The sequence below is a fragment of the Microcebus murinus genome, chromosome 6, assembly GCF_040939455.1.
Source record: "Microcebus murinus isolate Inina chromosome 6, M.murinus_Inina_mat1.0, whole genome shotgun sequence".
Lineage (NCBI taxonomy): Eukaryota > Metazoa > Chordata > Mammalia > Primates > Cheirogaleidae > Microcebus > Microcebus murinus.
The window spans coordinates 69,290,359-69,315,163 of NC_134109.1; the positions used below are offsets into that span (position 1 = coordinate 69,290,359).

At 55.3% G+C, this 24,805-nt stretch overlaps 2 protein-coding genes across 3 annotated transcripts in view; one reads left to right on the forward strand and one right to left on the reverse strand.

Annotated features, from left to right (window-relative positions):
* NGDN (neuroguidin) overlaps nucleotides 1-24,805 on the reverse strand; it is a 301,612-nt gene that overhangs the window by 36,365 nt on the left and 240,442 nt on the right. The gene's annotated exons all lie outside the window — the stretch shown is intronic.
* On the forward strand, nucleotides 1,398-24,515 carry MYH7 (myosin heavy chain 7). 2 transcript variants are annotated; one of them, NM_001442646.1, is made up of 40 exons: nucleotides 1,398-1,440; nucleotides 2,590-2,644; nucleotides 3,107-3,315; nucleotides 3,615-3,758; nucleotides 4,199-4,355; nucleotides 4,485-4,512; nucleotides 4,977-5,085; nucleotides 5,171-5,263; nucleotides 5,367-5,430; nucleotides 6,555-6,653; nucleotides 6,889-6,992; nucleotides 7,601-7,739; nucleotides 7,841-7,959; nucleotides 8,081-8,230; nucleotides 8,529-8,699; nucleotides 9,266-9,575; nucleotides 9,852-9,919; nucleotides 10,296-10,383; nucleotides 11,309-11,426; nucleotides 11,568-11,691; nucleotides 11,971-12,107; nucleotides 12,351-12,606; nucleotides 13,571-13,813; nucleotides 13,997-14,173; nucleotides 14,932-15,077; nucleotides 16,494-16,584; nucleotides 17,328-17,717; nucleotides 17,947-18,073; nucleotides 18,279-18,397; nucleotides 19,131-19,327; nucleotides 19,846-20,029; nucleotides 20,242-20,407; nucleotides 20,544-20,668; nucleotides 21,210-21,518; nucleotides 21,767-21,970; nucleotides 22,092-22,217; nucleotides 22,324-22,599; nucleotides 23,479-23,574; nucleotides 23,682-23,816; nucleotides 24,382-24,513. In NM_001442646.1, exons 3-40 carry the CDS (start codon nucleotides 3,115-3,117, stop codon nucleotides 24,397-24,399), a joined length of 5,808 nt encoding a protein of 1,935 aa, NP_001429575.1. In that variant the 5' UTR covers nucleotides 1,398-1,440; nucleotides 2,590-2,644; nucleotides 3,107-3,114; the 3' UTR covers nucleotides 24,400-24,513. The 2 variants fall into 2 exon arrangements, with proteins under 2 accessions (NP_001429575.1, XP_075860276.1); XM_076004161.1 differs by lacking the exons at nucleotides 1,398-1,440; nucleotides 2,590-2,644; nucleotides 3,107-3,315; ... (5 more) ...; nucleotides 5,367-5,430; nucleotides 6,555-6,653 and having other exon boundaries at nucleotides 6,791-6,992; nucleotides 24,382-24,515.

Genomic DNA, 24,805 nt, shown 5'->3' on the forward strand with positions numbered 1-24,805 from the left:
ACCCCACCTTCAAAATATACCTGCCCTGCACCCCATCCCCCAGGCCTGCTTCTCTCCTTCCAAGCTGACAGCTAATCAGATGGACTAATCCGCATGCGCCAAGTGCAGTGCGCTGTGGTTGGGGAGAGGGGGGATTTCAAACCAAAGCCCGCAGTGGTTGCCTGGACACGCAGCCAGTCATGCTTGCACTCTCCATTGCTGAGTGTGGCGTCAGCTATGTTCTGCGCTCCTGGGCTGGGCCCCAGCTTCCTCTCCCCACTCCTCTGCAGCTGCTCCCAGGGCCTGCAAAGGGGAAGATTTTTCCTGTCCTGCCCTTCTGCCCCACTTGCCTGGAGAACACCAGTCACCTCCAGGTCTGGACACAGGTCGCCCCACCAGAGACTGGTGGGCCAGGCAACAACTGTCTTGGTTAGGGGTCTCCATCTAGCCCAGAGCAGCTGTGTTATCTATAGTTCAGACAGAGTCTGGCTCTGGGCCAGGGCATTTAGTACCTGCATTTAGGAAAATGAGTCAGGCAAAAAGCTCCAAACTAGGACCCCTGGGTTTGAGTCCTACCCTCTGTACGCAGTGGGTCTGGAGTCCCAGCCCTCCTTCCCAAGCTTCCTCCACAAGCCAGGCTCCATCCCCATCTGCTGATGTGTCCTGCCTTGAATCTTGCTGCTTTGATTAGCTGTATGACCTTAAAGAATACACTGTCCCTCTTCATAAAATGAAGGGCTGGCTCTGAGGTTAAGTGACCTCAACACATTGCCCGCTGGTCCAGGGAAATCAGTGCCCAAGCCAGAGTCCCCACTTCTAAGCTCCCTGGGCATTGTTCTTGCCACTTGGCTAGGAAATCTCCTTCCAGCTGTCCCAATCTAGCCCCCACCCTGGAGCTGTGCCCCCAACTCTTTCCTACCCCTCTCTGCTGCTGACACTCAGCCCCTTCCCATCTCACAGTTGGATATAGAACCCAGGACAGGGGAGCAGTGAGGACACTGCTGAAACGGGGCCAGGTCAGCAGAGGGGGCACAGCACCCGAGGGAGTGCCCTGCAGGAGAGCCAGGGGCCTGCCTGCCAAAGGCACGGTGGGCTGGTGGGGTGGTCGTGGTCAGTCCCTCTCCTACCAGCTGTGGAATGTGAGGCCTGGCCTGGGAGATATTTTTGCCGCACTTTGAGCCACCCCGCCCCCTGGAACTCAGACCCTGCACACTCCATGCCATAACAATGACGACCACTTCCAATTGTTTCCTAGCTGGAGGGGGGAGGGGAGCACTGTTTGGGAAGAGGAGGGAGCCTGGGGGAAATACTTCTAGTGACAACAGCCCTTTCTAAATCCGGCTAGGGACTGGGTGCAGGTGGGGGTGGGGTCGCCCTGCTGCCCCATATATACAGCCCCTGAGACAAGGTCTGGCTCCACAGCTCTCTCCTGCTCCCTGTGTCTTTCCTTGCTGTTCTCAGGTAGGAGTGGGAGACGGATAATGGGGCTCCAGGTTTAGGAAGGGGTTCCTCTAGGAACAGCAAGCTTCATGCAGGGCTTCACGCAGAGTACTAGGTCCAGGCATTGAGCACACTTGTGCAGGTCTAAACGTGCGTATGTGCCGTGGGAGTGTGGGGCTCACGTATTACCTCACTGGCTAAGATATAGAAGTATCGAGAGGGAGACGTGTGTTTATGATCATGCCTGAGAACAAGCAGGTCCATTTGGGGGGAGGGGAAGATGGTGGAAAATGATTATATAGGAAGTGTATCTGTTTACTAGTAGTTCTGTGGAGCCTGGAATGTACAGCTACCCCTCTCCAAGCAAGTGGAGGTGCTTGTCTGTGCATCCAGGAGTCACGGCTATTAACCGCAGGTGTACCCACTGTAGGAGGAGCTCACAGGCACATGGGCATGCGTGTTCCGGGGCCTTGTATGCTGAAGAATATGCAGCCATGTGAACCTATTATGCTGTGCACATTCTCAAAGGTGCACATCTGTTGTTGAGGCATCTATGGCGCCCTGGGGGCGGGTGCTGTGGTCCAGGGAGGACACCTGTCTTTGTATGAGACGTGTGCATGAACAGCAGGCGTGCATGTTCATTGAGGGCATGCAGGAGGCTACAGCATCTGCTCACAGAGAAGGTCCACAAAGTCTGGCAATAAAATGGAGGATGAGATGGAAAACAACTGGCTTTAGAGTCTTGAGACTTGGGTTCCAGTGTTGGCTCTACCACTTACTGTTATGTGTTCTTAGACAGGCAAGCTATTTCACCTGGGAGGACTGAGTAAGAGGATGTGCATCGAGGTGCTTTGCAGACTGGAAAGCACTGACCATTAGTTGTTTCTTAGGTGGCTCAAAGAAAGAAGATCTCACTAGATAAGCGCAGGCAGGAGTGAGGAGGATTAGGGCTCAGAGTTGAGTTGACTCCGGGAAACTATTAGAATCGGTCCTTGGGGAAAAAGGGAATCATGTTTGAAAAGCAAGAAGGAGGATGGGAGCACCACTTGCACCTTGTTTTAAGGTCTGGGGAAGATGGGCATTGAAGGACAGAGCCGGGAGAAGCAGGGGCATGGAACTGGCCAGGTTGGGTGGCAGCCTGCCCTGACACAGCCTCTTCCCTCTGTCCAGGTCCCTGTAGGCCTGGGCTCCTTTCCTCATCTGTAGACACACTTGAGAAGCCAAGGTAAGACAGCTAACGCTAGAGCGTGGGGGGATCTGAGAAGATTGAGCACAATAGCCCCAAAACCAGGCTGTGGAGCTCTACTTTCGGCCCTGCCCTGAGGAGAATATCTTGGCCACCAGGAGCCCCTTTCCCATGACTAGTGAGGGGACCCAGGGACCCTTGAGGGTCACACATGGATATGGTCAGATTCCTATTCCTACTCCTACAAAAAGCCCAGGACACTCTGCCCTCCCTGGGAGAGCCCTGGCCTGGACAACGGTTAGTTGCCCTTCTACCCTGGCAGTTTGCTGGGCTGCTCTTCCGCTTAAGGGGTAAGCTCAAAGAACAAGGGACTTACCGGGGACTCCTCTTGACTCCTGAGCATGGTGCTAGGTTTTGGGGCTCCCACCGAAGGAGAGCCCAGGGAGGGGGCGTGGGGAGTGTGCTGATGGCAGGGCAGCCAGCTTGTCCCTCTCACTACAGGCACCACCATGGGGGACGCAGAGATGGCCGTGTTTGGGGAGGCCGCTCCCTACCTGCGCAAGTCAGAGAAGGAGCGGCTCGAAGCTCAGACCAGGCCTTTCGACCTCAAGAAGGATGTCTTTGTGCCTGATGACAAAGAGGAGTTCATCAAGGCTAAGATTATGTCTCGAGAGGGTGGCAAAGTCACAGCCGAGACCGAGCATGGCAAGGTGGGTTGTAGGGATGATGTGAGGCCACCCTGGCCACCCCCACCCCTGGGTGGACAGAGGGGAGTGTGCTCAGGCTCTGCCCTGTGCAGACCTGAGGCTAGTCTTCCCTTTGGGTGAGGATCCAGACCCTTCCAAGAGCCTGCTCATTCCCAACATCGGATCTGCCTTCTCTGAGGGATCCTGGTTCTTTTTCTCTTGAACATGATTGTCCTTTAATTCGCCCAACTCCTATCCCTCCTGAGGGAGGAGGGAAAGCACAGGCTCAGAGGATGGCGGGGGGCTGTGTGGGGCTGTTGCAGACGGTGACTGTAAAGGAGGACCAGGTGATGCAGCAGAACCCACCCAAGTTCGACAAGATCGAGGACATGGCCATGCTGACCTTCCTGCACGAGCCCGCGGTGCTCTACAACCTCAAGGAGCGCTACGCGGCCTGGATGATCTACGTGAGTGGTCCTGCACACACTCACTCAGGGCCTCCCTGTCCTGGATGGAGGCCAAAGTAGTCCAGGGGCACTCTCCCAAGGACAGGGGGTAGGCAGCCTCCCAAGGGACCCAGATCTCCTCTCCCGCCTCCTCGCCCCTGGTCAGCTGCAGGAAGGGAAGAGCCAGCTGGAGTGACCAGCGGCACCTAGCCCTCCGGCCCGTGCATGTCCAGTCCAGGGGCTGAGAGTGTCTGTTCTTTGTGTCCAGGCCTTGTTGCACTCTATCCTTGTCCCTACATCCTTGGTTCCATTCTCCCACCCACCTCTGGCATTACTCAGACTGAATGTATTCCAAGGTTCTCCTTTCTCTTCTTCCTTTCCTAAGGTCTTCCTCTAACTCTGAAAGTCACCCCCTCCCCACTCTTCATCACAGCAACTCTCTCCTCCTTTTCTCCCCACAGACCTACTCAGGCCTGTTCTGCGTCACCGTCAACCCCTACAAGTGGCTGCCGGTGTACACTGCTGAGGTGGTGGCCGCCTACCGGGGCAAGAAGAGGAGCGAGGCCCCACCCCACATCTTCTCCATCTCTGACAACGCGTATCAGTACATGCTGACGGGTGAGGGGCCCAGGGAAGGGTCTCCCTGAAGGGAGCTGGGAGAGGCTGGAGAGTAGGGGAGGAGGCGGCAAGAACTGCTCGGGAGCATCCTGTGCAGCTCCTGACTTTGCCTCCCCTCTCTCCCCACAGACAGAGAAAACCAGTCCATCCTGATCACGTGAGTATAGCTCCTGCCCTGCTCCCTGCCAGAGTCTCCCTGGCCCAGCCCCAGCCCCAGCAGGGACCCCAGGGCTCCATGCACAGACCCGCAGCCCTCCTTCCTGTCCCTGTCTGCCCATCTCCTCTTTCTTCTCTGACCTTCACCCTGACCCTTCTCTTTTCTCCCCCTTTCCTGCTTTCCACCTCCTCTGATTTCTCCTCTCCCATCTCCTTCACCCCATCTCCTCCAACACATCATTCTTTTATCCATAAGCCCGTTATCACCGTGTCTTCTTCAAATCTTCATTTTCTTGCATCTTTCCCTTCAGAAGCCTTTCCTGTTCTTCCAGCTGCACCCACTCTTTTCCAAGCAGCCCAGGGCCCCCTCCTCCAATTGACCTGGCCCAGGTCTCTCCTGACTCGAGGCTTGTTGGTCTCAAGCAGTGGTGGTCACTGCCTAATGAGCCCTGACTGTCCCCACAGCGGAGAATCCGGGGCAGGGAAGACGGTCAACACCAAGAGGGTCATCCAGTACTTTGCTGTCATTGCTGCCATTGGGGACCGCAGCAAGAAGGACCAGAACCCAGGCAAGGTAGGCCTGCTGCCCTGCATGGGCCTGCACGGCAGAAAGGGAGGGCAAGTCCTCTCTCACCTGCCATCCTTCTTGACCTCTGCAGGGCACCCTGGAGGACCAGATCATCCAGGCCAACCCCGCCCTGGAGGCCTTCGGCAATGCCAAGACCCTCCGGAACGACAACTCCTCCCGCTTCGTAAGTGGTCCCTGATCTTGGGCTTGGGACTTGGGCTGGTCCAAGCATGGCCCCAAATAGGAGCCTTACCCCAACTCATCGCCACGCTCTTCCATCTCTCCAGGGGAAATTCATTCGAATTCATTTTGGGGCGACTGGAAAGCTGGCGTCTGCAGACATAGAGACCTGTGAGTGCCATGAATCTGCTGGGGCTCAGCCGAGCTCACCCTTGTTCCACACCATCTGGTCTTGACCACCCTCCCTATCCCTTCCCCTCCCGCCTCTGCTCTTCTCCTCTCTTTCTGTCTCTGTCTCTGTGTGTCTCTGTCTCGAGGTCTGTACATTTGTCTCTGAGACTCCCTCTGGCTCTTTCTCCACCTCTGTCTCTGCATGTCTGTGTCTTTCTCTGGGATTTAGCTCTGAGACTATTTCTTTTTTCTTTTTTCTTTTTTTTTTTTGAGACAGAGTCTGACTTTGTTGCCCAGGCTAGAGTGAGTGCCCTGGCGTCAGCCTAGCTCACAGCAACCTCAAACTCCTGGACTCAAGCAATCCTTCTGTTTTAGCCTCCCCTGAGTAGCTGGGACTACAGGCATGCGCCACCATGCCCCGCTAATTTTTTTCTATATATATTAGTTGGCCAATTAATTTCTTTCTCTTTATAGTAGAGATGGGGTCTCGCTCTTGCTCAGGCTGGTTTTGAACTCCTGACCTTGAGCGATCCTCCTGCCTCGGCCTCCCAGAGTGCTGGGATTACAGGCATGAGCCACCGCGCCTGGCTGAGACTATTTCTCTTTCTGGGTCTCTATCTGCATCCCATCTCTGTGTGTCATGTACCAGTCTCTCGCTCTCTGTCTTGTCCTCTCTCTTTGCCTTTTTTTTTTTTTTTTTTTGAGACAGAGTCTTGCTTTGTTGCCCAGGCTAGAGTGAGTGCCGTGGTATCAGCCTAGCTCACAGCAACCTCAAACTCCTGGGCTCAAGCAATCCTGCTGCCTCAGCCTCCCAAGTAGCTGGGACTACAGGCATGTGCCACCATGCCCGGCTAATTTTTTGTATATATTTTTAGTTGGCCAATTAATTTCTTTCCATTTATAGTAGAGACGGGGTCTTGCTCTTGCTCAGGCTGGTTTCGAACTCCTAAACTCGAGCAATCCGCCTGCCTTGGCCTCCCAGAGAGCTAGGACTACAGGCGTGAGCCACCCCACCCGGCCATCTCTTTGCCTTTTGCTGCTACGTTTATCATTCATTTTCCTCTATTTCCTTGTACCTAACTCCAACCTTTTTTCTTTCTTTCCTTCTCCCTGCCTATTCACAGACCTTCTGGAAAAATCCAGAGTTATTTTCCAGCTGAAAGCGGAGAGAGATTATCACATTTTCTACCAAATCCTGTCTAACAAAAAGCCGGAGCTACTGGGTGAGTCAGAGCTACTGACTGAGACCAACCGTCTCCATGGCAACCTGGTCCCCTCCGCCTGCAGCTGGATTCTGCTGGCATGCCCGGGCTGTGTGTTACTGCTGGATCCGGTTCTGTGGGATGTGGGGCCAAGTCAAGCCCTGCCCTGTGCTCTCCATCGTGTCGTGTGCTGTGGTGGCAGTCCCCATGAAAGCCGGGGGCTGTGTCACGGCCTAACCACGTGTTCTCCCCCCAGACATGCTGCTGATCACCAACAACCCCTATGATTATGCCTTCATCTCCCAAGGAGAGACCACCGTGGCCTCCATTGATGATGCTGAGGAGCTCATGGCCACTGATGTAAGTGTGTGAGGACCCAGTGGGGGGGGGGATTGACAGTGAGGAGCAAGTGGGGCAAGTTCACCACCCCAGGAGCAGAGCCAAGACACTGCCTGTCTGTTGTTCATAGTGGTATGGCCCTCCCAAAGCCAGAATGTGCCCTGTCACCAGGGCATGCTGGGGTATGGATGAGGTAAGACAGGACTGGCCAGCATTTGGAGTTCGATCAAACCAAAAAGGGCAGAAAACCCTGGGACAGAGAGGCACACAAGCCAGGAATCAAGGAACCACCAAGGGAGGAGGTGAGGAAGAGCCACATGGCAGTCACGGGGCTGGGGCAGGCTGTCAGGTGAGAGCAGATATGGAAGGTGTGGAGGCCAGGCAGGGAAGCAAGAGTAGTGTCTGGAAACATGAGTGGGTAACCCAGAACCACTGTGACCCCCGACAGCAGGACTGAGGCAGTCTGAGCTTTGCATAGCCCATCTTTGCTCTGGAGCTCTCCACTGGGGATGGGAGTCTCAGAGCCCACGGGGATTAAGAAGGCAAATTCTCTCTGCAACTTACAAGGGGTCTCCTTTACCCACCACCCTTCTTTTTCTGGGATCCACCCGTACGGGGCCTGCCTACAGAATGCCTTTGATGTGCTGGGCTTCACTCCAGAGGAGAAGAACTCCATATACAAACTGACGGGCGCCATCATGCACTTTGGAAACATGAAATTCAAACAGAAGCAGCGGGAGGAACAGGCAGAGCCAGATGGCACTGAAGGTGGGAGGCAGGGATGCTGGGGACAGCCGTTGGTCACTGAGGGCCACACCTGCAGGGCAGGCATCTATTTACGATCTTTGTTGCCTCCCCTTTCCTTGCAGAGGCTGATAAGTCCGCCTACCTCATGGGGCTGAACTCAGCCGACCTGCTCAAGGGGCTATGCCACCCTCGGGTGAAAGTGGGCAACGAGTATGTCACCAAGGGGCAGAATGTCCAGCAGGTGGGTCATCTTCAGAAGATAAATGGGCAGGGTAGGGAGCCTGGCATGGCACAGGGGGGAGCTTTAGAATTCACCCCTCCCAATGACCCTACTCAATATGGGTGTCTCCCCTACCTTGCAGGTGGCATATGCCACTGGAGCACTGGCCAAGGCGGTGTACGAGAAGATGTTCAACTGGATGGTGACGCGCATCAACGCCACCCTGGAGACCAAGCAGCCACGCCAGTACTTCATAGGAGTCCTGGACATCGCTGGCTTTGAGATCTTCGACGTGAGTCAGGGAAGCCCTGGGAGTGGGCAGAATGTCACTCACTCATTCCACCTTTAACTGCCACTGCTGAGTGCCAGCCAGGGGCCCAAATGGGAAGGTGGTGGAGACTGTGTGGTGACAGAGGCAGTCATCGTCCCTGTCTCCCGGGGAAGCTCTCCTCTGCTGCCCTGACCTGGGAGGGGACCAGCTGCACCCCAGCTGGTCTCGGGCACAGTGCACAGGCACAGCCCTGGGCCAACCCCAGTGGCCACTCGGACACCCACCCACCTGCCTGCTCCCGCCCCTCCCTCCCCTGCAGTTCAACAGCTTTGAGCAGCTCTGCATCAACTTCACCAACGAGAAGCTGCAGCAGTTCTTCAACCACCACATGTTCGTGCTGGAGCAGGAGGAGTACAAGAAGGAGGGCATCGAGTGGGAGTTCATCGACTTCGGCATGGACCTGCAGGCCTGCATCGACCTCATCGAGAAGGTGCGGCCTCCGCCCCACCAGTCGCCATCCACAGCCCACATGAACACCCCAGACAAAATAGCAGCTCCTCTCCCTTCTGGGGAGTATGTTCTGGATAACAGACATGAGGCTGAAGACTCCTGAGCACCCAGCACAGGGTAGCACCAGGGACAGCTGAGTTCCCAAGGGCTTGAGAGTGGACACATGGGGGTGGGCACCTGCAGGGTGACCTCCAACATGGTCTATATGTATCCAAGCAGCAGGGAGTGTGAGGGTGGTGTGGGGGATCCTACAAGTGCACCTGTTTTCAACCCCTTCATCTCAGGACTATGGGCGAGGGAGTGGCACACAAAGCACCAATAGCAGTCACATGCCCAGACTTTCACAAAAACCCCTCTGGCAGCAAACAAAGTCCTCCACCTTAAGAAGACTTGAACAGGTGCCAGTCAGTAGATAACTGTACTCAGAGCTGAGTCTAATACCTTAATACCCAAATGGGCACCCCCATGAGCAAATACTGACTGTAGAACAGAATCCATCTCCACCTGGTGAAGCACACTCACTGATGCTCTCCCCTCCCCCCTCAGCCCATGGGCATCATGTCCATCCTGGAGGAGGAGTGCATGTTCCCCAAGGCCACCGACATGACCTTCAAGGCCAAACTCTTCGACAACCACCTGGGCAAGTCCAGCAACTTCCAGAAGCCCCGAAATATCAAGGGGAAGCCGGAAGCCCACTTCTCCCTGATCCACTACGCTGGCATCGTAGACTACAACATCCTGGGCTGGCTTCAGAAGAACAAGGACCCTCTCAATGAGACGGTGGTGGGCTTGTACCAGAAGTCTTCCCTCAAGCTGCTGAGCAGCCTGTTTGCCAACTATGCTGGGGCTGATGCACGTAAGTAGAGACTGGGGCCCAGGGGACTAAGGAGCAGGGATTCTGCCAGGGCTCTGAGTAAGGGTAATTGCTACCCCCGTCACTTCCATGTCAGGACGTGCCCTGAGGTTTACAGACTCAATGGGGTGGAATTGAGTGGAGAAACTGAGGTAGCTGCATTGCAGACCCTCATCTCGAGGCCAAAGGCCAGCGAGGTGCGAAGACAGGCCGTCCTTCTGCACCCCGTGCCCTCACCACCCCACATGCCACTGATGCTCTTGTTGACTCTTCCCACAGCTGTCGAAAAGGGCAAAGGCAAAGCCAAGAAAGGCTCATCCTTTCAGACTGTGTCTGCTCTGCACAGGGTGAGTGTGTGACCCCAGCCCAGCGTGGCTCCCCTTCTGCCCTGGGCCCCAACCCCCAGCCAGCCCTCGTGCTTCCCCGCTTGGTTCATCCCCTACACCTCCCACCCCATCTCCCTGGTGCATTTGTGATTCTTCTCACTCTGTCTTCTCTCCCTTCATCTCTTGCCATTCTCTTACTCACTTCCCATCTCACCTCCCTTCTCCTTTCCCTCCTGCCTCCCATCCTCTCCCCTCACCCATGGCTCCCCCGCCCGGCCTTCCTCATCTCTGCCCTTTGCAGTCTCTCCGTCCCTCTTCCTTTCCTCTTCTCATCTCCTTTTCCTGCTTCTCTTTCTTTCACTTTCTTTACTTTTCCCTCTCACTTTATTGGCCACAGGAGAATCTGAACAAGCTGATGACCAACTTGCGCTCCACCCATCCCCACTTCGTGCGCTGCATCATCCCCAACGAGACAAAGTCTCCAGGTGCGCCCACAGGCTCGGGCCAGCCCGCCACTGGACACACATGTGCACTGAGAAGGGACAGGCTTTCGAAGTCCTCTCCTAACCTACCACAGTGGTTTCCAAAGCACATTCTTCTCCTGTCCCCCATGGGGTCTCCCAGGCCACCTCCCTCCCAGTGCTACCTTACACTTGCAATGTGCAACTCATGGTAACGTGTAAGGTACTTTGATGGACATTATTTTGTCAGTGACTTACAACCCCAGATGAGGCATACAGGGATTGTTTAACATTTTTGGCTGATAATAAGACAGAGGTTCAAGGACATGGGTTCAATGCCTGGCTCTATTCTTGATTGGCTTAATGACCTCAGGAAAGTCCCTTAACCTCTCTGGGTTTAGTTTACTCATCTAGAAAATGGGATATATCTTCCTGTCTACCACCTATAGTAATAGGTATAAACTATATAAAATCAGGAATGCGAAAGTCTTCTGGTTACTCTTAAAAGTGTGGCTAGAGGCCGGGCATGGTGGCTCATGGCTGTAATCCTAGAGCGAGACACCATCTCTACTATAAATAGAAAGAAATTAATTGACCAACTAAAATATATATATACAAAAAATTAGCCGGGCATGGTGGCACATGCCTGTAGTCCCAGCTACTCGGGAGGCTGAGGCAGTAGGATTGCTTGAGTCCAGGAGTTTGAGGTTGCTGTGAGCTAGGCTGATGCCATGGCACTCACTCTAGCCTGGGCAACAAAGCGAGACTCTGCCTCAAAAAAAAAAAAAGTGTGGCTAGAAAAAAAAAAATGAAACAAAGAGAAGATTATTGTTAACTGACCTGCTAAGGTTACAGGCTAATCGGTGGCAGAGCCAGGCTCAGAACCTAGATCTTTTGACTGATAGCCCAGTGCTCTCCTCACACACCCCTCCCCTCCGCTCCCCCGCAGGGGTGATGGACAACCCCCTGGTCATGCACCAGCTGCGCTGCAACGGCGTGCTGGAGGGCATCCGCATCTGCAGGAAGGGCTTCCCCAACCGCATCCTCTACGGGGACTTCCGGCAGAGGTGGGTACCGGGCTTCCCCACAGCTCAGGGAACAGGGGCAGCCTGGGCTGCTCTGAACGGAAGGGAGCCTGCCGGTGGCCCTGGCATTCTGCGGCAGAGACCAGTGCGGAGCGTGGGTGACTGTGGCCTTCCGCTCCCCAGGTATCGCATCCTCAACCCGGCCGCCATCCCCGAAGGGCAGTTCATTGACAGCAGGAAGGGGGCAGAGAAGCTGCTGGGCTCCCTGGATATTGACCACAACCAGTACAAGTTCGGCCACACCAAGGTGAGGACAGGGAGGGGACAAATCAGTTAGAGGAAGACATCTCTCCTCCATTGAGTCCTCAGCTCGGGACTCCTTTCCTTTGACCAGTCGGCTTGGCAACATCTCTGCCCCCTGCCCCGTGCTACCCCCCCAGTGGGACACCCAGCACCACTCCCCTCACCCCAGCCCCCACTGCCGTGCAGCTCCTCCCTCCAAGCCTGTCCTAGTAGGCGCCCTTCCCAGCATGCCCCACACCACCCCTGCCTGGCAGCCCAGGCCCAGCACACACCTTCCCTGCAGGTGTTCTTCAAGGCGGGGCTGCTGGGGCTACTGGAGGAGATGCGGGACGAGAGGCTGAGCCGCATCATCACGCGCATCCAGGCCCAGTCCCGGGGCGTGCTCTCCAGAATGGAGTACAGGAAGATGGTGGAACGCAGGTGAGAGAACAGCGAAGGAGGTTCCCTGCCTCCCTTAGGCCCAGGCTGGTTCAGGGGCAGTGTCAGGAGACTGACACTGGGTCTTCAAACAAAGCGACCTGTGGGAGGGGCTGATGTGGACACAGGGTGGCCTCAGAGAGGGTGGGGTGGATGTAGGAAAGGGGCATTACCAAGGGTTCGGGAGCTCAGGTGGGAAGGAGGCAGGAGGGGACTCACACCACCCCTTTCGCTGGGCCCCCGCAGAGACTCCCTGCTGATAATCCAGTGGAACATTCGGGCCTTCATGGGGGTCAAGAATTGGCCCTGGATGAAGCTCTACTTCAAGATCAAGCCGCTGCTGAAGAGCGCAGAGACGGAGAAGGAGATGGCCACCATGAAGGAGGAGTTCGCACGCCTCAAAGAGTCGCTGGAGAAGTCTGAGGCTCGCCGCAAGGAGCTGGAGGAGAAGATGGTGTCCCTGCTGCAGGAGAAGAATGACCTGCAGCTCCAAGTGCAGGCGGTGAGGCTCCTGGCGACACTGTTGGCTCTTCCACCCTGTTCTGCCTCCACCTCCTGCACCCAGCCCCCCACCTCGCAGGAGCTCGCCATCTTGTTCCCTCATCGTGAGAGGATTCTGTGGTCAGCACCTCCAAAGGCCTCCAAAGAGGTTCCTCAGGAGGAGGAAAGGGGACGGGGAAAATAACTAACTTTTAGGCCGGGCGCGGTGGCTCACACCTGTAATCCTAGCTCTTGGGAGGCCGAGGCGGGCGAATTGCTCAAGGTCAGGAGTTCAAAACCAGCCTGAGCAAGAGCGAGACCCCGTCTCTACTATAAATAGAAAGAAATTAATTGGCCAACTGATATATATATAAAAAAAAAAAATTAGCCGGGCATGGTGGCGCATGCCCGTAGTCCCAGCTACTCGGGAGGCTGAGGCAGAAGGATCGCTCGAGCCCAGGAGTTTGAGGTTGCTGTGAGCCAGGCTGACGCCACGGCACTCACTCTAGCCTGGACAACAAAGCGAGACTCTGTCTCAAAAAAAAAAAAAAAATAACTAACTTTTAAAAGCACAGGCTTTCCACCTAAGTTCAACCTAGATCCACAGCTTAAGAATTTTGTGACCTTGGGCAAACCACTCATCCTCTTTGAGCCTCAACTTACTCATCTCTAGACAGGGAATAAAGCTGCTCATTTCACTGGGTTGTCAATACATAAAATGCTGGGCATCAGCAAAATACAGTCCCCTCCTTCCACAGAAGAGACTAGAGGAAGAGGACCAGATAAAGACCTCTCTGTTCCTACCCCAGTGCTCCCACGTTACACTGCCCTGAAATGCTTCCCCTCCCCATCATTGAGGTTCTCAACCGGGAGATACCCTAGAGCTCCCATTCTATTTGAGGGATGCTCCCCTCCCTCCCTCCCTCCACCTGCAAGGACAAGGACCCTGCCCGATAGACAGCCTCCCCTCTGTGCCTTGCCCTCAGGAACAAGACAACCTGGCTGATGCTGAGGAGCGCTGCGACCAGCTCATCAAGAACAAGATCCAGCTGGAGGCCAAGGTGAAGGAGATGAACGAGAGGCTGGAGGACGAGGAGGAGATGAACGCTGAGCTCACTGCCAAGAAGCGCAAGCTGGAAGATGAGTGCTCTGAGCTCAAAAGGGACATTGATGACCTGGAGCTGACACTGGCCAAGGTGGAGAAGGAGAAACATGCAACAGAGAACAAGGTGAGGGCAGCTGCCTCTGGCTCCAGCCCAGGTCTCCCCAGGATTCCCAGACCACACTGACCTTCACCCAGGCCAGCCCACTCAGGATCTTGACAGCAGCATGACACCTGGCATGGAGGTCCCCATAGATGTCTCCAGAATGGTGACCTCTGACCCTAAAGGGGGTGGGGCTCTTGGTCACAGGTGAAGAACCTGACAGAAGAGATGGCTGGGCTGGACGAGATCATCGCCAAGCTGACCAAAGAGAAAAAGGCTCTTCAGGAGGCCCACCAGCAGGCCCTGGATGACCTCCAGGCTGAGGAGGACAAGGTCAACACCCTGACCAAGGCCAAAGTCAAGCTGGAACAGCAAGTGGATGATGTAAGTAGATTGAGAGTTGTAGGGCCTAGATATACCATGTCCATCTGTGCTCGTCTTGGGATGGGGAGTAGGGTTTGAAGGTGTTCAAGTTCTGATATCTTTCTAGAAGGGAGCTAAAGGATGAAAGGGGGGAGAGTGATTAATTCTGAAACATACATCTGATCTCACAGATAAGATCAATAATAGAGATGGGCTTTCTTCTTTAACTTATATTCAAGCCCATATATCTCTCCCATTGATCGCAGGATTTAGAGGGTTCTCACAAAAGAAATGAAACATTTCTTTGGAAATTTTGCAAAGCTTCTCAGAGAGGATCTTTGAATTGACATTTTAGGCAGGATCTGGTCCTGACTGATCATTGCACCATCAGATGTACATATCTCTATTGATCACTTATCACTCTGTAATGTTTTAAGTATCTGCCTCAACTATAAGACTATTAAGCTCCTTTCAGACAAGAACTTGAGTTTATTCAATTTTATATCTGCTGTGTCTAACACACAGCCTGGTACCCAATAGGTGCTTATTGGATGCTGAATGAATGAATGTAGATTTGGGGTTTTGTTCCACATTCATTCATTCTTTTATTTATCAAATATTTATTGAGTATACTCTACATGCTATGCATTCTCGAAGTTCCTTGGTAACATTTGGCCCACTCTGGGGAGGGTTTCCCCAACCCTAGAGTAACTGAGCTACAAAATCACCTAGTCAGGATGCTCTGCCTCATGGGCCTGGCTTGTCCATCTCTCCGTCAGCTGGAGGGGTCCCTGGAGCAGGAGAAGAAGGTGCGCATGGACCTGGAGCGAGCAAAGAGGAAGCTGGAGGGTGACCTGAAGTTGACCCAGGAGAGCATCATGGACCTGGAGAATGACAAGCAGCAGCTGGATGAGCGGCTGAAAAAGTACTGAGTTCCCTTCCCCGCTGCCCTTCGTCTTCCCCAGGCCAGCAGCCTGTTCTGCCTACAGGCTGACCCATCCTCAGAGACAATGACCTCATCCAGCCTCCATAAATGGATGCTCAAGCCCTAGGGAAGACGCCTTCAGCGTGAGGGCTTTGCTCCCCCAGACCCAGACATCAGGGCCAGGTGGTCTTCCCTGGCAAAGCCTAACTTTGATCCCTCAAGCCCTTTCTTTCCGTTGGGCACTCAGTGGGAATGGAAATAACAGCTTGCCCCCTTTATACACAACCCTCTTTGGAGACCAGTTGCTGCACATGGAGGAAGGATCCGCACAGAAACCTGCCAGGAAAGTCTCTTTGGGAAGGTTCACACAGAGAGCCCAGAGGGCCACCAAGAAACAGATCTGCCCTTGAGTTTAAGAAGTGGAGGGGGACAGGTGCAGTGGCTCACACCTGTAATCCTAGCACTTTAGGAAGCTAAGGCGGGAGGCTCGCTTGAGCCCAGGAGTTTGAGACCAGCCTGGACAACATAGAGAGATCCCATCTCTCCAAAAAATTTTTAAAAATTATCCAGGCATAGTGGCATGTACCTGTAGTCCCAGCTATTCAGGAGGATCCTCTGAGCCCAGGAGTTTGAGGCTGCAGTGAGCTATGGTTGCAACACTGTACTCCAGCCTGGGCAATAGAGCCAGACCCTGTTTTTAAAATAACAAATAATAAAAGAAGAAGTAGAGGGATCAGGCCTTTTCTTTGTGTTGGTTAACTTGTGGTTCCAATTCCTTCCAAAATGTATAGACCTACTTTCCAGACTTGGTAAACAGCAAGGTTGTAGGACATATTTTGATAATCAAGGACCTTAGGGTACTTCAGGGTCAGCACCTTGAAAGGCTCTGAAAATCATCATAGTCTACATCCTTATCCGGCTTGCTTTCTCACAAGAGTCTTCACACTTCCCCAGGCTCAGAATGGGGAATGAGTGAATGAACAAATATATGTTCCCATTTGATTCTCAAACCACCTTTTAAGGATGGTATCTTTGGCCCTGCTTTACCAAAGAAGAAATTAAGGCTCAGAAAGGTTAGTCGAGTTCCCAACAATAGTGACAAATTAAAGACCATCATAGCTAAAGGGACCTTTGAAACAATCTAGTCCAATCCTTTCATTTTACGGATGAGAAAACAAAGACCAAAGATGGGAACAGACCCCAGGTCCCATCGCTCAGCCAAAATGCTCCTCCCATTACATTCTTGCTGGATTTCAACCCTACAGCAGGTGTTACACCTCTCAGGATCCCACATCATCCCTGGAAGCTGTTTTTCTGATGAAATCCTACTCTTACTTGTTTCATAACCATTTCCGGCCACTGGTGGACCCTCCCAAGGCTCAGCTGGTCTCCCTTGCCTCACCCTCCCTCCCACAGGAAGGACTTTGAGCTGAACGCTCTCAACGCGAGGATTGAGGACGAGCAGGCCCTGGGCATCCAGCTACAGAAGAAGCTCAAAGAGCTTCAGGTGAGGTCTGGGATACCCAAGCTGTGCCCTGGAGTCCCTGGGCTGGTTCTCAGCTTCCCCTGCCCCTGCCCAGGGTACCCTGTCTGCAGCATTGCAGGAGCTGACTGTGTGTCCATGCAGAGAGACACACAGTTACCATAGTGTCCCCATGGACACACCCAAGGATGACCAAGTGATCCAAGGATGGCATAGGAAGAAACCCTGAAAAGGTCACAGTATGGAGGGCAGAAATCCTGTCTTCCTATCTTAGCTCTGCTTTAGCTGGGTGACCATGGGGAGCCCACTCTGGATGTCTGGGTTTCTATGTTCTCCCTTACCTGGAGGCTTTTAAAGTCCTTTCTGCCCTGATGGTGTGACTTCAGCTCTTACTTCTAGAGGAGACATTGTGTTAGGTCTTTAGTGGTCTGGTCAGACCAACATGGCTCTCTCGCTTTAAACTTTTCTTATCTTTTGTCACTAAATCGCTTAAAATATTCATAGAACATAGATCTCTTTGTCCCTCTTTAAGAGCAAGCTTTAACGACTTTCCTTCCAAGAAAGAGAACGTATACCATATTGTTCTGGCCTAAAGGCAGGCTAACGCAGCTGTTCATCTTCCCCAAATACCGTTACTTCCACCTCTCCACGGATAGGACTAAACTGACCCTGCGTTCCAGGCCAGACAGGAGCCTATTAGGGCCCTGGGGTGGGGCTCTGGGGCAGGGGTGCAGGCGGTGGGTCTGAGCCCTCTGTGCCCGGCACAGGCGCGCATCGAGGAGCTGGAGGAGGAGCTGGAAGCCGAGCGCACCGCCAGGGCCAAGGTGGAGAAGCTGCGCTCAGACCTGTCCCGGGAGCTGGAGGAGATCAGCGAGCGGCTGGAGGAGGCGGGCGGGGCCACGTCCGTGCAGATCGAGATGAACAAGAAGCGCGAGGCCGAGTTCCAGAAGATGAGGCGGGACCTGGAGGAGGCCACGCTGCAGCACGAGGCCACGGCCGCGGCCCTGCGCAAGAAGCACGCGGACAGCGTGGCCGAGCTGGGCGAGCAGATCGACAACCTGCAGCGGGTGAAGCAGAAGCTGGAGAAGGAGAAGAGCGAGTTCAAGCTGGAGCTGGACGATGTCACCTCCAACATGGAGCAGATCATCAAGGCCAAGGTGGGCTCTGCTCAGCCTCCCCTCCTCCAACCCCCTCCACCTTTCTCCACTTTCTGTCCAGGTCTCCTCTCTTCCTTGGTGGTTCATTTTCCCACTTCCATTCCTCTACCTGGTCCTCTGATCCCCTCCTTCCTTCCACACCTTCCCTCTTCTTTCTCCTTTAATCGCACCCCTTAGACTCCCTTCAGTACCCCCTGCAGGCATCATCTAATTCTCTTTCCTCTCTCAGGCTAACCTGGAGAAGATGTGTCGGACCCTGGAAGACCAGATGAATGAGCACCGGAGCAAGGCTGAGGAGACCCAGCGATCCGTCAATGACCTCACCAGCCAGCGGGCCAAGCTGCAAACCGAGAACGGTGAGCCTAGAGCTGGTCTCCCTGGCGCCTGAGCTACCCCAGCCTGGGATGCGCGTGCGCGCGCACACACACACACACACACACACACACACACACACTCACACACACAGTCTTTCCAGACAACAGGGCCTGACAGGAGGGAGGGCTTGGGTGCAGAAGGAGAGGCTGACCTTCAAGAGCTGAGCGTGCCTTGGTGCCTCCCCAGGTGAGCTGTCCCGGCAGCTGGATGAGAAGGAGGCGCTGATCTCCCAGCTGACCCGAGGCAAACTCACCTACACCCAGCAGCTGGAGGACCTCAAGAGGCAGCTCGAGGAGGAGGTTAAGGTGAGGCCTAGACTTGGCCACCTGGCCCAAGCAAGGAGCACACCAACTGGCCTTATGTCTACATCACTTGCTTTCTCCAGAATAAAGTTTGCTGTCTATCCATTATTGTACAAAAATTCCAAAAAGAAATAATATCCCAAACCCTACCACGTGCCTCCTAGATCTGTTCCCCAGGCTTCGGCCCTCTGACTCTCTGCTGCCGGCCCTGGGTGGGAGGCAGGGGTGAGGAGGAGGAGAGGAAATAAGCTGGGGAGGTGTGATATGGCCTTACATGGGCACAGGTATGGGATGTAGAGATGGCACAAATGGGTTCTGGAATCGAAAACTGGAGAAAGAAATTAAAGTGGACTCTGTTCTTAGCACTTTGCTGGACTCCTGGAAAAGGGGAAAGAATGAGTTTTTAAAAACACCAGGGCTCAATACTCACTCCTCTGAGCCTCAGAGCTCTCAGAATTTATGACCCCCCCCCCTAAAATGGTGATAATGATGATGATGATGATGCCTGCTGCGGCGGCGAGGAGCTGAGGGCTAAAGGCATAAAACGTGTGTAAACAGTTCCGCACTGTACCGGCATTCTCTGCTATGGGCACTCAGTAAACCATTCCAGTTCCACTGGGGGCTTGGACACAGGGGAGGCCAAGGGAGGCTGCTGAGACCGGGGTGAGAAGAAGGCAAGGGCTAGGGGTGCCTCGTGGAGAAAGCTGAGCACGCTCCCGGTGCCCGCCTCCCCCAGGCGAAGAACGCCCTGGCGCACGCGCTGCAGTCGGCCCGGCACGACTGTGACCTGCTGCGGGAGCAGTACGAGGAGGAGACGGAAGCCAAGGCCGAGCTGCAGCGCGTCCTGTCCAAGGCCAACTCGGAGGTGGCCCAGTGGAGGACCAAGTACGAGACAGATGCCATCCAGCGGACCGAGGAGCTTGAGGAGGCCAAGTGAGTTCCGGACAGCCCGCCTTCTGGCGAGGCCCTTTGCAGGCAGGACCCAGCCCAGCCCTGTCCTCAGTAGATGTCACACAGGGCCTGCTTAGCTGGTGTGTGACCACACCGGGGACTCTGCCCCAGCCCCCCTCCTTCTCCTCTCAGGGAAGCTTTTTGCTCGAATTATGTTTCTCATCCGAATATAAGACGAACAAAAGGTTTGTCTGAGGGCAGAGTGCTCTCGCCTGGGGCAGGGTGCTATGTGGCAGGGAGGTGGTGGGGAGGGCTGCAGAAGCCCAGGCCTCCTCCGCCTCTGCAGCTGAGAGGCTGGCCCAGAGTCCGAGGGTGCTGGGGGCTTCACGTCCTGCCACTGAGATGATCTCTCTGTGTTCTCAACCCCTGGGGCCCATCCTCGGCTTCTCCAACACTTCTTAGTTTTCAAGGATTGCCTTCTGGAAGGCTCATGTTGTTTCCTCTTGTCCACATCCACAACCCCTCCCTCACCCACCCTCCCCACCCTCCCGCCCGGGCAGGAAGAAGCTGGCGCAGCGGCTCCAGGACGCCGAGGAGGCTGTGGAGGCCGTCAACGCCAAGTGCTCGTCGCTGGAGAAGACCAAGCACCGGCTGCAGAACGAGATTGAGGACCTCATGGTGGACGTGGAGCGCTCCAATGCCGCCGCTGCGGCCCTGGACAAGAAGCAGAGGAACTTCGACAAGGTGGGCCGTGGGTGGGGGCCGCAGCCAGTGTGCAGGGCTGGGGGGGGCCTCAGTGCAAGGCCAGAGCTGTCCTGCTTGGAGGTGGGGGAGGAACCTGATCCCTGGGGGGCAGGGGACAGGGTGGCCTGGGACAGCCCCTGGAGGTGGGGCTGAGGCTGGGGGCTGGGGGCTGCTGCACAGTGAGCCTCATCCTTGTCCCTGTCCCCGGGCAGATCCTGGCCGAGTGGAAGCAGAAGTATGAAGAGTCGCAGTCGGAGCTGGAGTCCTCGCAGAAGGAGGCGCGCTCCCTCAGCACGGAGCTCTTCAAGCTCAAGAACGCCTATGAGGAGTCCCTGGAGCACCTGGAGACCTTCAAGCGGGAGAACAAGAACCTTCAGGGTGCGCAGAGTGCACTGGTGGCAGCAGTCCCATGTGGTGCCACGCAGGGGCTCTAAGAGGTGTCTGGGCAGAGGCATGCCCCCTCCTCACTGGGCCACACGACCCCCCCAACGGAGTCACTCTGTCCCCCACACAGAGGAGATCTCCGACCTGACTGAGCAGCTGGGTTCTAGTGGCAAGACCATCCATGAGTTGGAGAAGGTCCGCAAACAGCTGGAGGCTGAGAAACTGGAGCTGCAGTCCGCCCTGGAGGAAGCCGAGGTGTGTGTGTGCAGAGTGAGGCGGGGGCAGGGGTGGAGGGAAGCTGAGCTCCAGGCCTGTGGTCCCTATTCCCTCTCCCCTTTGTCGGTTCTGTTCACTGTCCCGTCCCCAGAGCTTAGGCCAGAACCTGGCACGTGGTAGACACTCAACAAATATATGTGGAATGAATGATTGACAGGTCACTCAACTCCTTTCACATAAACATTTCTCCTAGTGCATCATAGAGCAGTTCCCACCTGTGCCTGCCTCTTTGTGTTTTTGTTACACTGTGTGCCTGATTGCCTCTGTTTCCTTGGTAACATCTTTCTTTTCATTTTCCTCTTTGTCTTCACAGCTTGCTCTCCCTCATGAGAGCCTGAATCACCTTTTCTTAGGCTTTTAAAATTTCTCTTTTAAATTCTCTTATCTTCTTCCTCCTTCTGCTTCTTTGACTAAACAACTTACACCACTCTTGAACTGACTTCTTTTCTATGATTTGTGGTCAGACCCTTGCCCCAGCCCTGTGCCCTGTCTGCCCTGACCCTCTCTCCACACCCTCCAGGCCTCCCTGGAGCATGAGGAGGGCAAGATCCTCCGGGCCCAGCTGGAGTTCAACCAGATCAAGGCAGAGATCGAGCGCAAGCTGGCAGAGAAGGACGAGGAGATGGAGCAGGCCAAGCGCAACCACCTGCGCGTGGTGGACTCGCTGCAGACCTCCCTGGACGCAGAGACGCGAAGCCGCAACGAGGCCCTGCGGGTGAAGAAGAAGATGGAAGGCGACCTCAACGAGATGGAGATCCAGCTCAGCCACGCCAACCGCATAGCTGCCGAGGCCCAGAAGCAAGTCAAGAGCCTCCAGAGCTTGCTGAAGGTACATGGAGAGGCTTAGAAGCAGGCGGTCACCTCACCCAGATGGGACTGGCCCCACGTGGCCTAGTGAAGTGGTGGTGTCCCATTGCAGGCGCCAGAGCCCTCTGCCCCTGGGTCATTGCAGAGACCACCGAGGGCCCCTCCTGAGCCACCGCGATGGGCTTTCCACTGAGGCCACTTCCACCTAACAGCCTTGGGAAGGGCAGCGAGGCCAGCCCCCGACCTCATGCCCCTTCTCCTGGTCCTCAGGACACCCAGATCCAGCTGGATGACGCGGTCCGTGCCAACGACGACCTGAAGGAGAACATCGCCATCGTGGAGCGGCGCAACAACCTGCTGCAGGCTGAGCTGGAGGAGCTGCGTGCCGTGGTGGAGCAGACGGAGCGGTCTCGGAAGCTGGCAGAGCAGGAGCTGATCGAGACCAGTGAGCGGGTGCAGCTGCTGCACTCCCAGGTGAGGGGCTCCCTGCATATCCCTAGAAGGAGCAGGAGCTGGTAGGACTAGCGGTGAGGTTTGGGAGCCAGGCATGGATGCTCGCTCAGTGCTTTTCCTGCTCTGCTCACCCCCAACCCAGAACACCAGCCTCATCAACCAGAAGAAGAAGATGGATGCAGACCTGTCCCAGCTCCAGTCGGAGGTGGAGGAGGCCGTGCAGGAGTGCAGGAACGCTGAGGAGAAGGCCAAGAAGGCCATCACGGATGTGAGTCCCCCACCCCACCTGCCGCTGCAGGACAGTGTCCCCTGGGCTGGGCAGCGAGTGTATGAAGACCTGACCAGACCACGTGCCACCTCTGCCCTGCACACAGGCCGCCATGATGGCGGAGGAGCTGAAGAAGGAGCAGGACACGAGCGCGCACCTGGAGCGCATGAAGAAGAACATGGAGCAGACCATCAAGGACCTGCAGCACCGGCTGGACGAGGCGGAGCAGATCGCCCTCAAGGGCGGCAAGAAGCAGCTGCAGAAGCTGGAGGCGCGGGTGCGGGAGCTGGAGAATGAGCTGGAGGTGGAGCAGAAGCGCAACGCGGAGTCCATCAAGGGCATGAGGAAGAGCGAGCGGCGCATCAAGGAGCTCACCTACCAGGTGCGGTGGGGGGGTGGCTCCGGCATGGCCCTCACATTGTGGCCTGAAGCCACAGTGATGACCACCCAGGGCAATTAGGGGTTTGCGCTTAGCCTTTTCTGGGGTGAGGTTGGGAGTGCAGCTCCATTCTACCTGCCTATCCCTGTCCCACTCTGAGTGTCCCCAACTCTGGGGTCAGTCTCTGAGCCTCATGACCTGGGAGCTCCACCTCAACATCCACCCTCAGTCTGTCCCCTGGGGACACACCCAGACCTCCAGAAAGGACTCACCCAGCACAGAGCACCAGAAAGCAAACGGTTGCCACCCAAATACATCAAAGCCATTCCAACAGGTCTCAAAGCTTTTCAGTAACCCCGGGCAGTGTAGAATCTAGCTTTCCATTGTGGTTTCTAGAATCAGACTCTCAATTAGAATTTGTTTCTGTTCTAATCCAGGATGTCACCATCCTTGTAAGCACACTTTGTCCTTAACCTAGATTAAGTCTGTGTCATCTGCATTGCAGCCCAGGAAAGTCCATCACACTCACAGCCCCAAAGCCACCTCCAGCACATGCTGGGCTCCAGAGCAGGGGGGTGTATCCTCCATTAGGTCCCAGCACCCTCAGGGGCCTGCTCCCTAGAGCAACACACACACAATTTTGTGTTAATTTCAGGTGTCCCATCAGCTCCTCCGACTCTTTCATGATACACATCATTTAAAATATTCACACTTTTTTGGTAGGAAATTATAAAGAGAATTCAAGTGTTGGTGAGGATCAGAAAGTAGAACTGGGTCAGGATATTAGATTCAAGTAAAGAAGACAAGAGAAGGTGGGAGGGTGGCGAGATGCTACCTCGTAGACTGTGCCATCTTCACCCCTGCCCATCCCTTGACGCCCAGACTGAAGAGGACAGGAAGAACCTGCTGCGGCTGCAGGACCTGGTGGACAAGCTGCAGCTGAAGGTCAAGGCCTACAAGCGCCAGGCCGAGGAGGCGGTGAGTAGCCCTGCAGGGCACTAGGCCTAGAGGGGACAGAGGGGAGCTGGTCACTCAGGCCGGGAGGCTGAGCACCCAGGCCCCTCTCACGCATCCCCCACCCACAGGAGGAGCAGGCCAACACCAACCTGTCCAAGTTCCGCAAGGTGCAGCACGAGCTGGATGAGGCGGAGGAGCGCGCGGACATCGCGGAGTCCCAGGTCAACAAGCTGCGGGCCAAGAGCCGCGATATCGGCACCAAGGTGGGTCCCTCCACTGGGCTGTGCTGGTCACTGGACAGCAACATACCTGCTCCATTGGCCTCAGACACTCTCATACCTGGGGTGCCTCCTTTTCACTTATCCCCCACAACTGAACTTCAGAGGCCCCAAGGCCAAGGGAATTCTGTTCTCTGATTTCTAAGGTTCTTTCAGCTTTAATGTTCAATGATTCTGGGAATCTCAGCCCTAGGGTAGTCAGCAACCCTGGAAGACCCTGATTTATGGACAACCCAGTATATCCCAATTTCCCCCCAACTGCTAGTTTCCACTTCCCTTCCACCTAATTTTGGTCTACAACCTTGTAACTGAAGCCTGAAATGGGCACCCCAGGGGACCCCCTTGTCCTCACCCAGGCAGATTCCCTCTGGCCCGCCCCAGAGCCTTACCCTGCAGAACGTACCCCTGCACACCGATCCCTGGAAACAAACCTGCCGCCCCCATGGGGCATCCACCAGCCCGCACAGCAGGCTCCTCCCCCACAGCAGGCTCCTCCCCTGCCCAACGCCCACCTCTCCAGAGCTAATTGAACTTTGTTTCCTTTCAAAAGGGCCTGAATGAGGAGTAGCTTTGCCACATCTTGATCTGCCCAGCCCTGAGGGTGCCAGCGAAGCTCCCGGTCCTGGAGCCTATGTAGCAGCCCCTGGGGAGGAAGCAGAATAAAGCAATTTTCCTTGAAGCCAAGATCCTGCCTCTAGACTCTTCTTCGATGCCCTCCATCCTTGGCAGGGGAGGGGTGGCCCAGGGGTGGAACAGGGGGCCATGCAGGGGAGGAGGGGCAGCTTCAAAGGTGCCCGTGAGACTCTGCACCCTCCCTGGAGCAGCACTGGACTCCCCTTCACCACCTCCAGCCAAATGCAGCAGAGAGGTGACACCTCTCCTCCAAGCCCCCTCACTGGCCCTGTGACCCTCAGGGTTAAAGGAGATTTAGGGAACCCCCAAGGCTCGCCTAGCCCACTCTGAGCCCATCTACT

What these genes read in the sequence shown, in the direction of transcription:
- MYH7 (NM_001442646.1), top strand. Translation starts at nt 3,115, where the DNA reads ATGGGGGACGCAGAGATGGCCGTGTTTGGGGAGGCCGCTCCCTACCTG. An exon ending in CTGGCTTTGAGATCTTCGAC is followed by an intron (nt 8,231 to 8,528) that starts GTGAGTCAGGGA and finishes CCTCCCCTGCAG; the next exon opens with TTCAACAGCTTTGAGCAGCT. An exon ending in AGAAGCTCAAAGAGCTTCAG is followed by an intron (nt 16,585 to 17,327) that starts GTGAGGTCTGGG and finishes TGCCCGGCACAG; the next exon opens with GCGCGCATCGAGGAGCTGGA.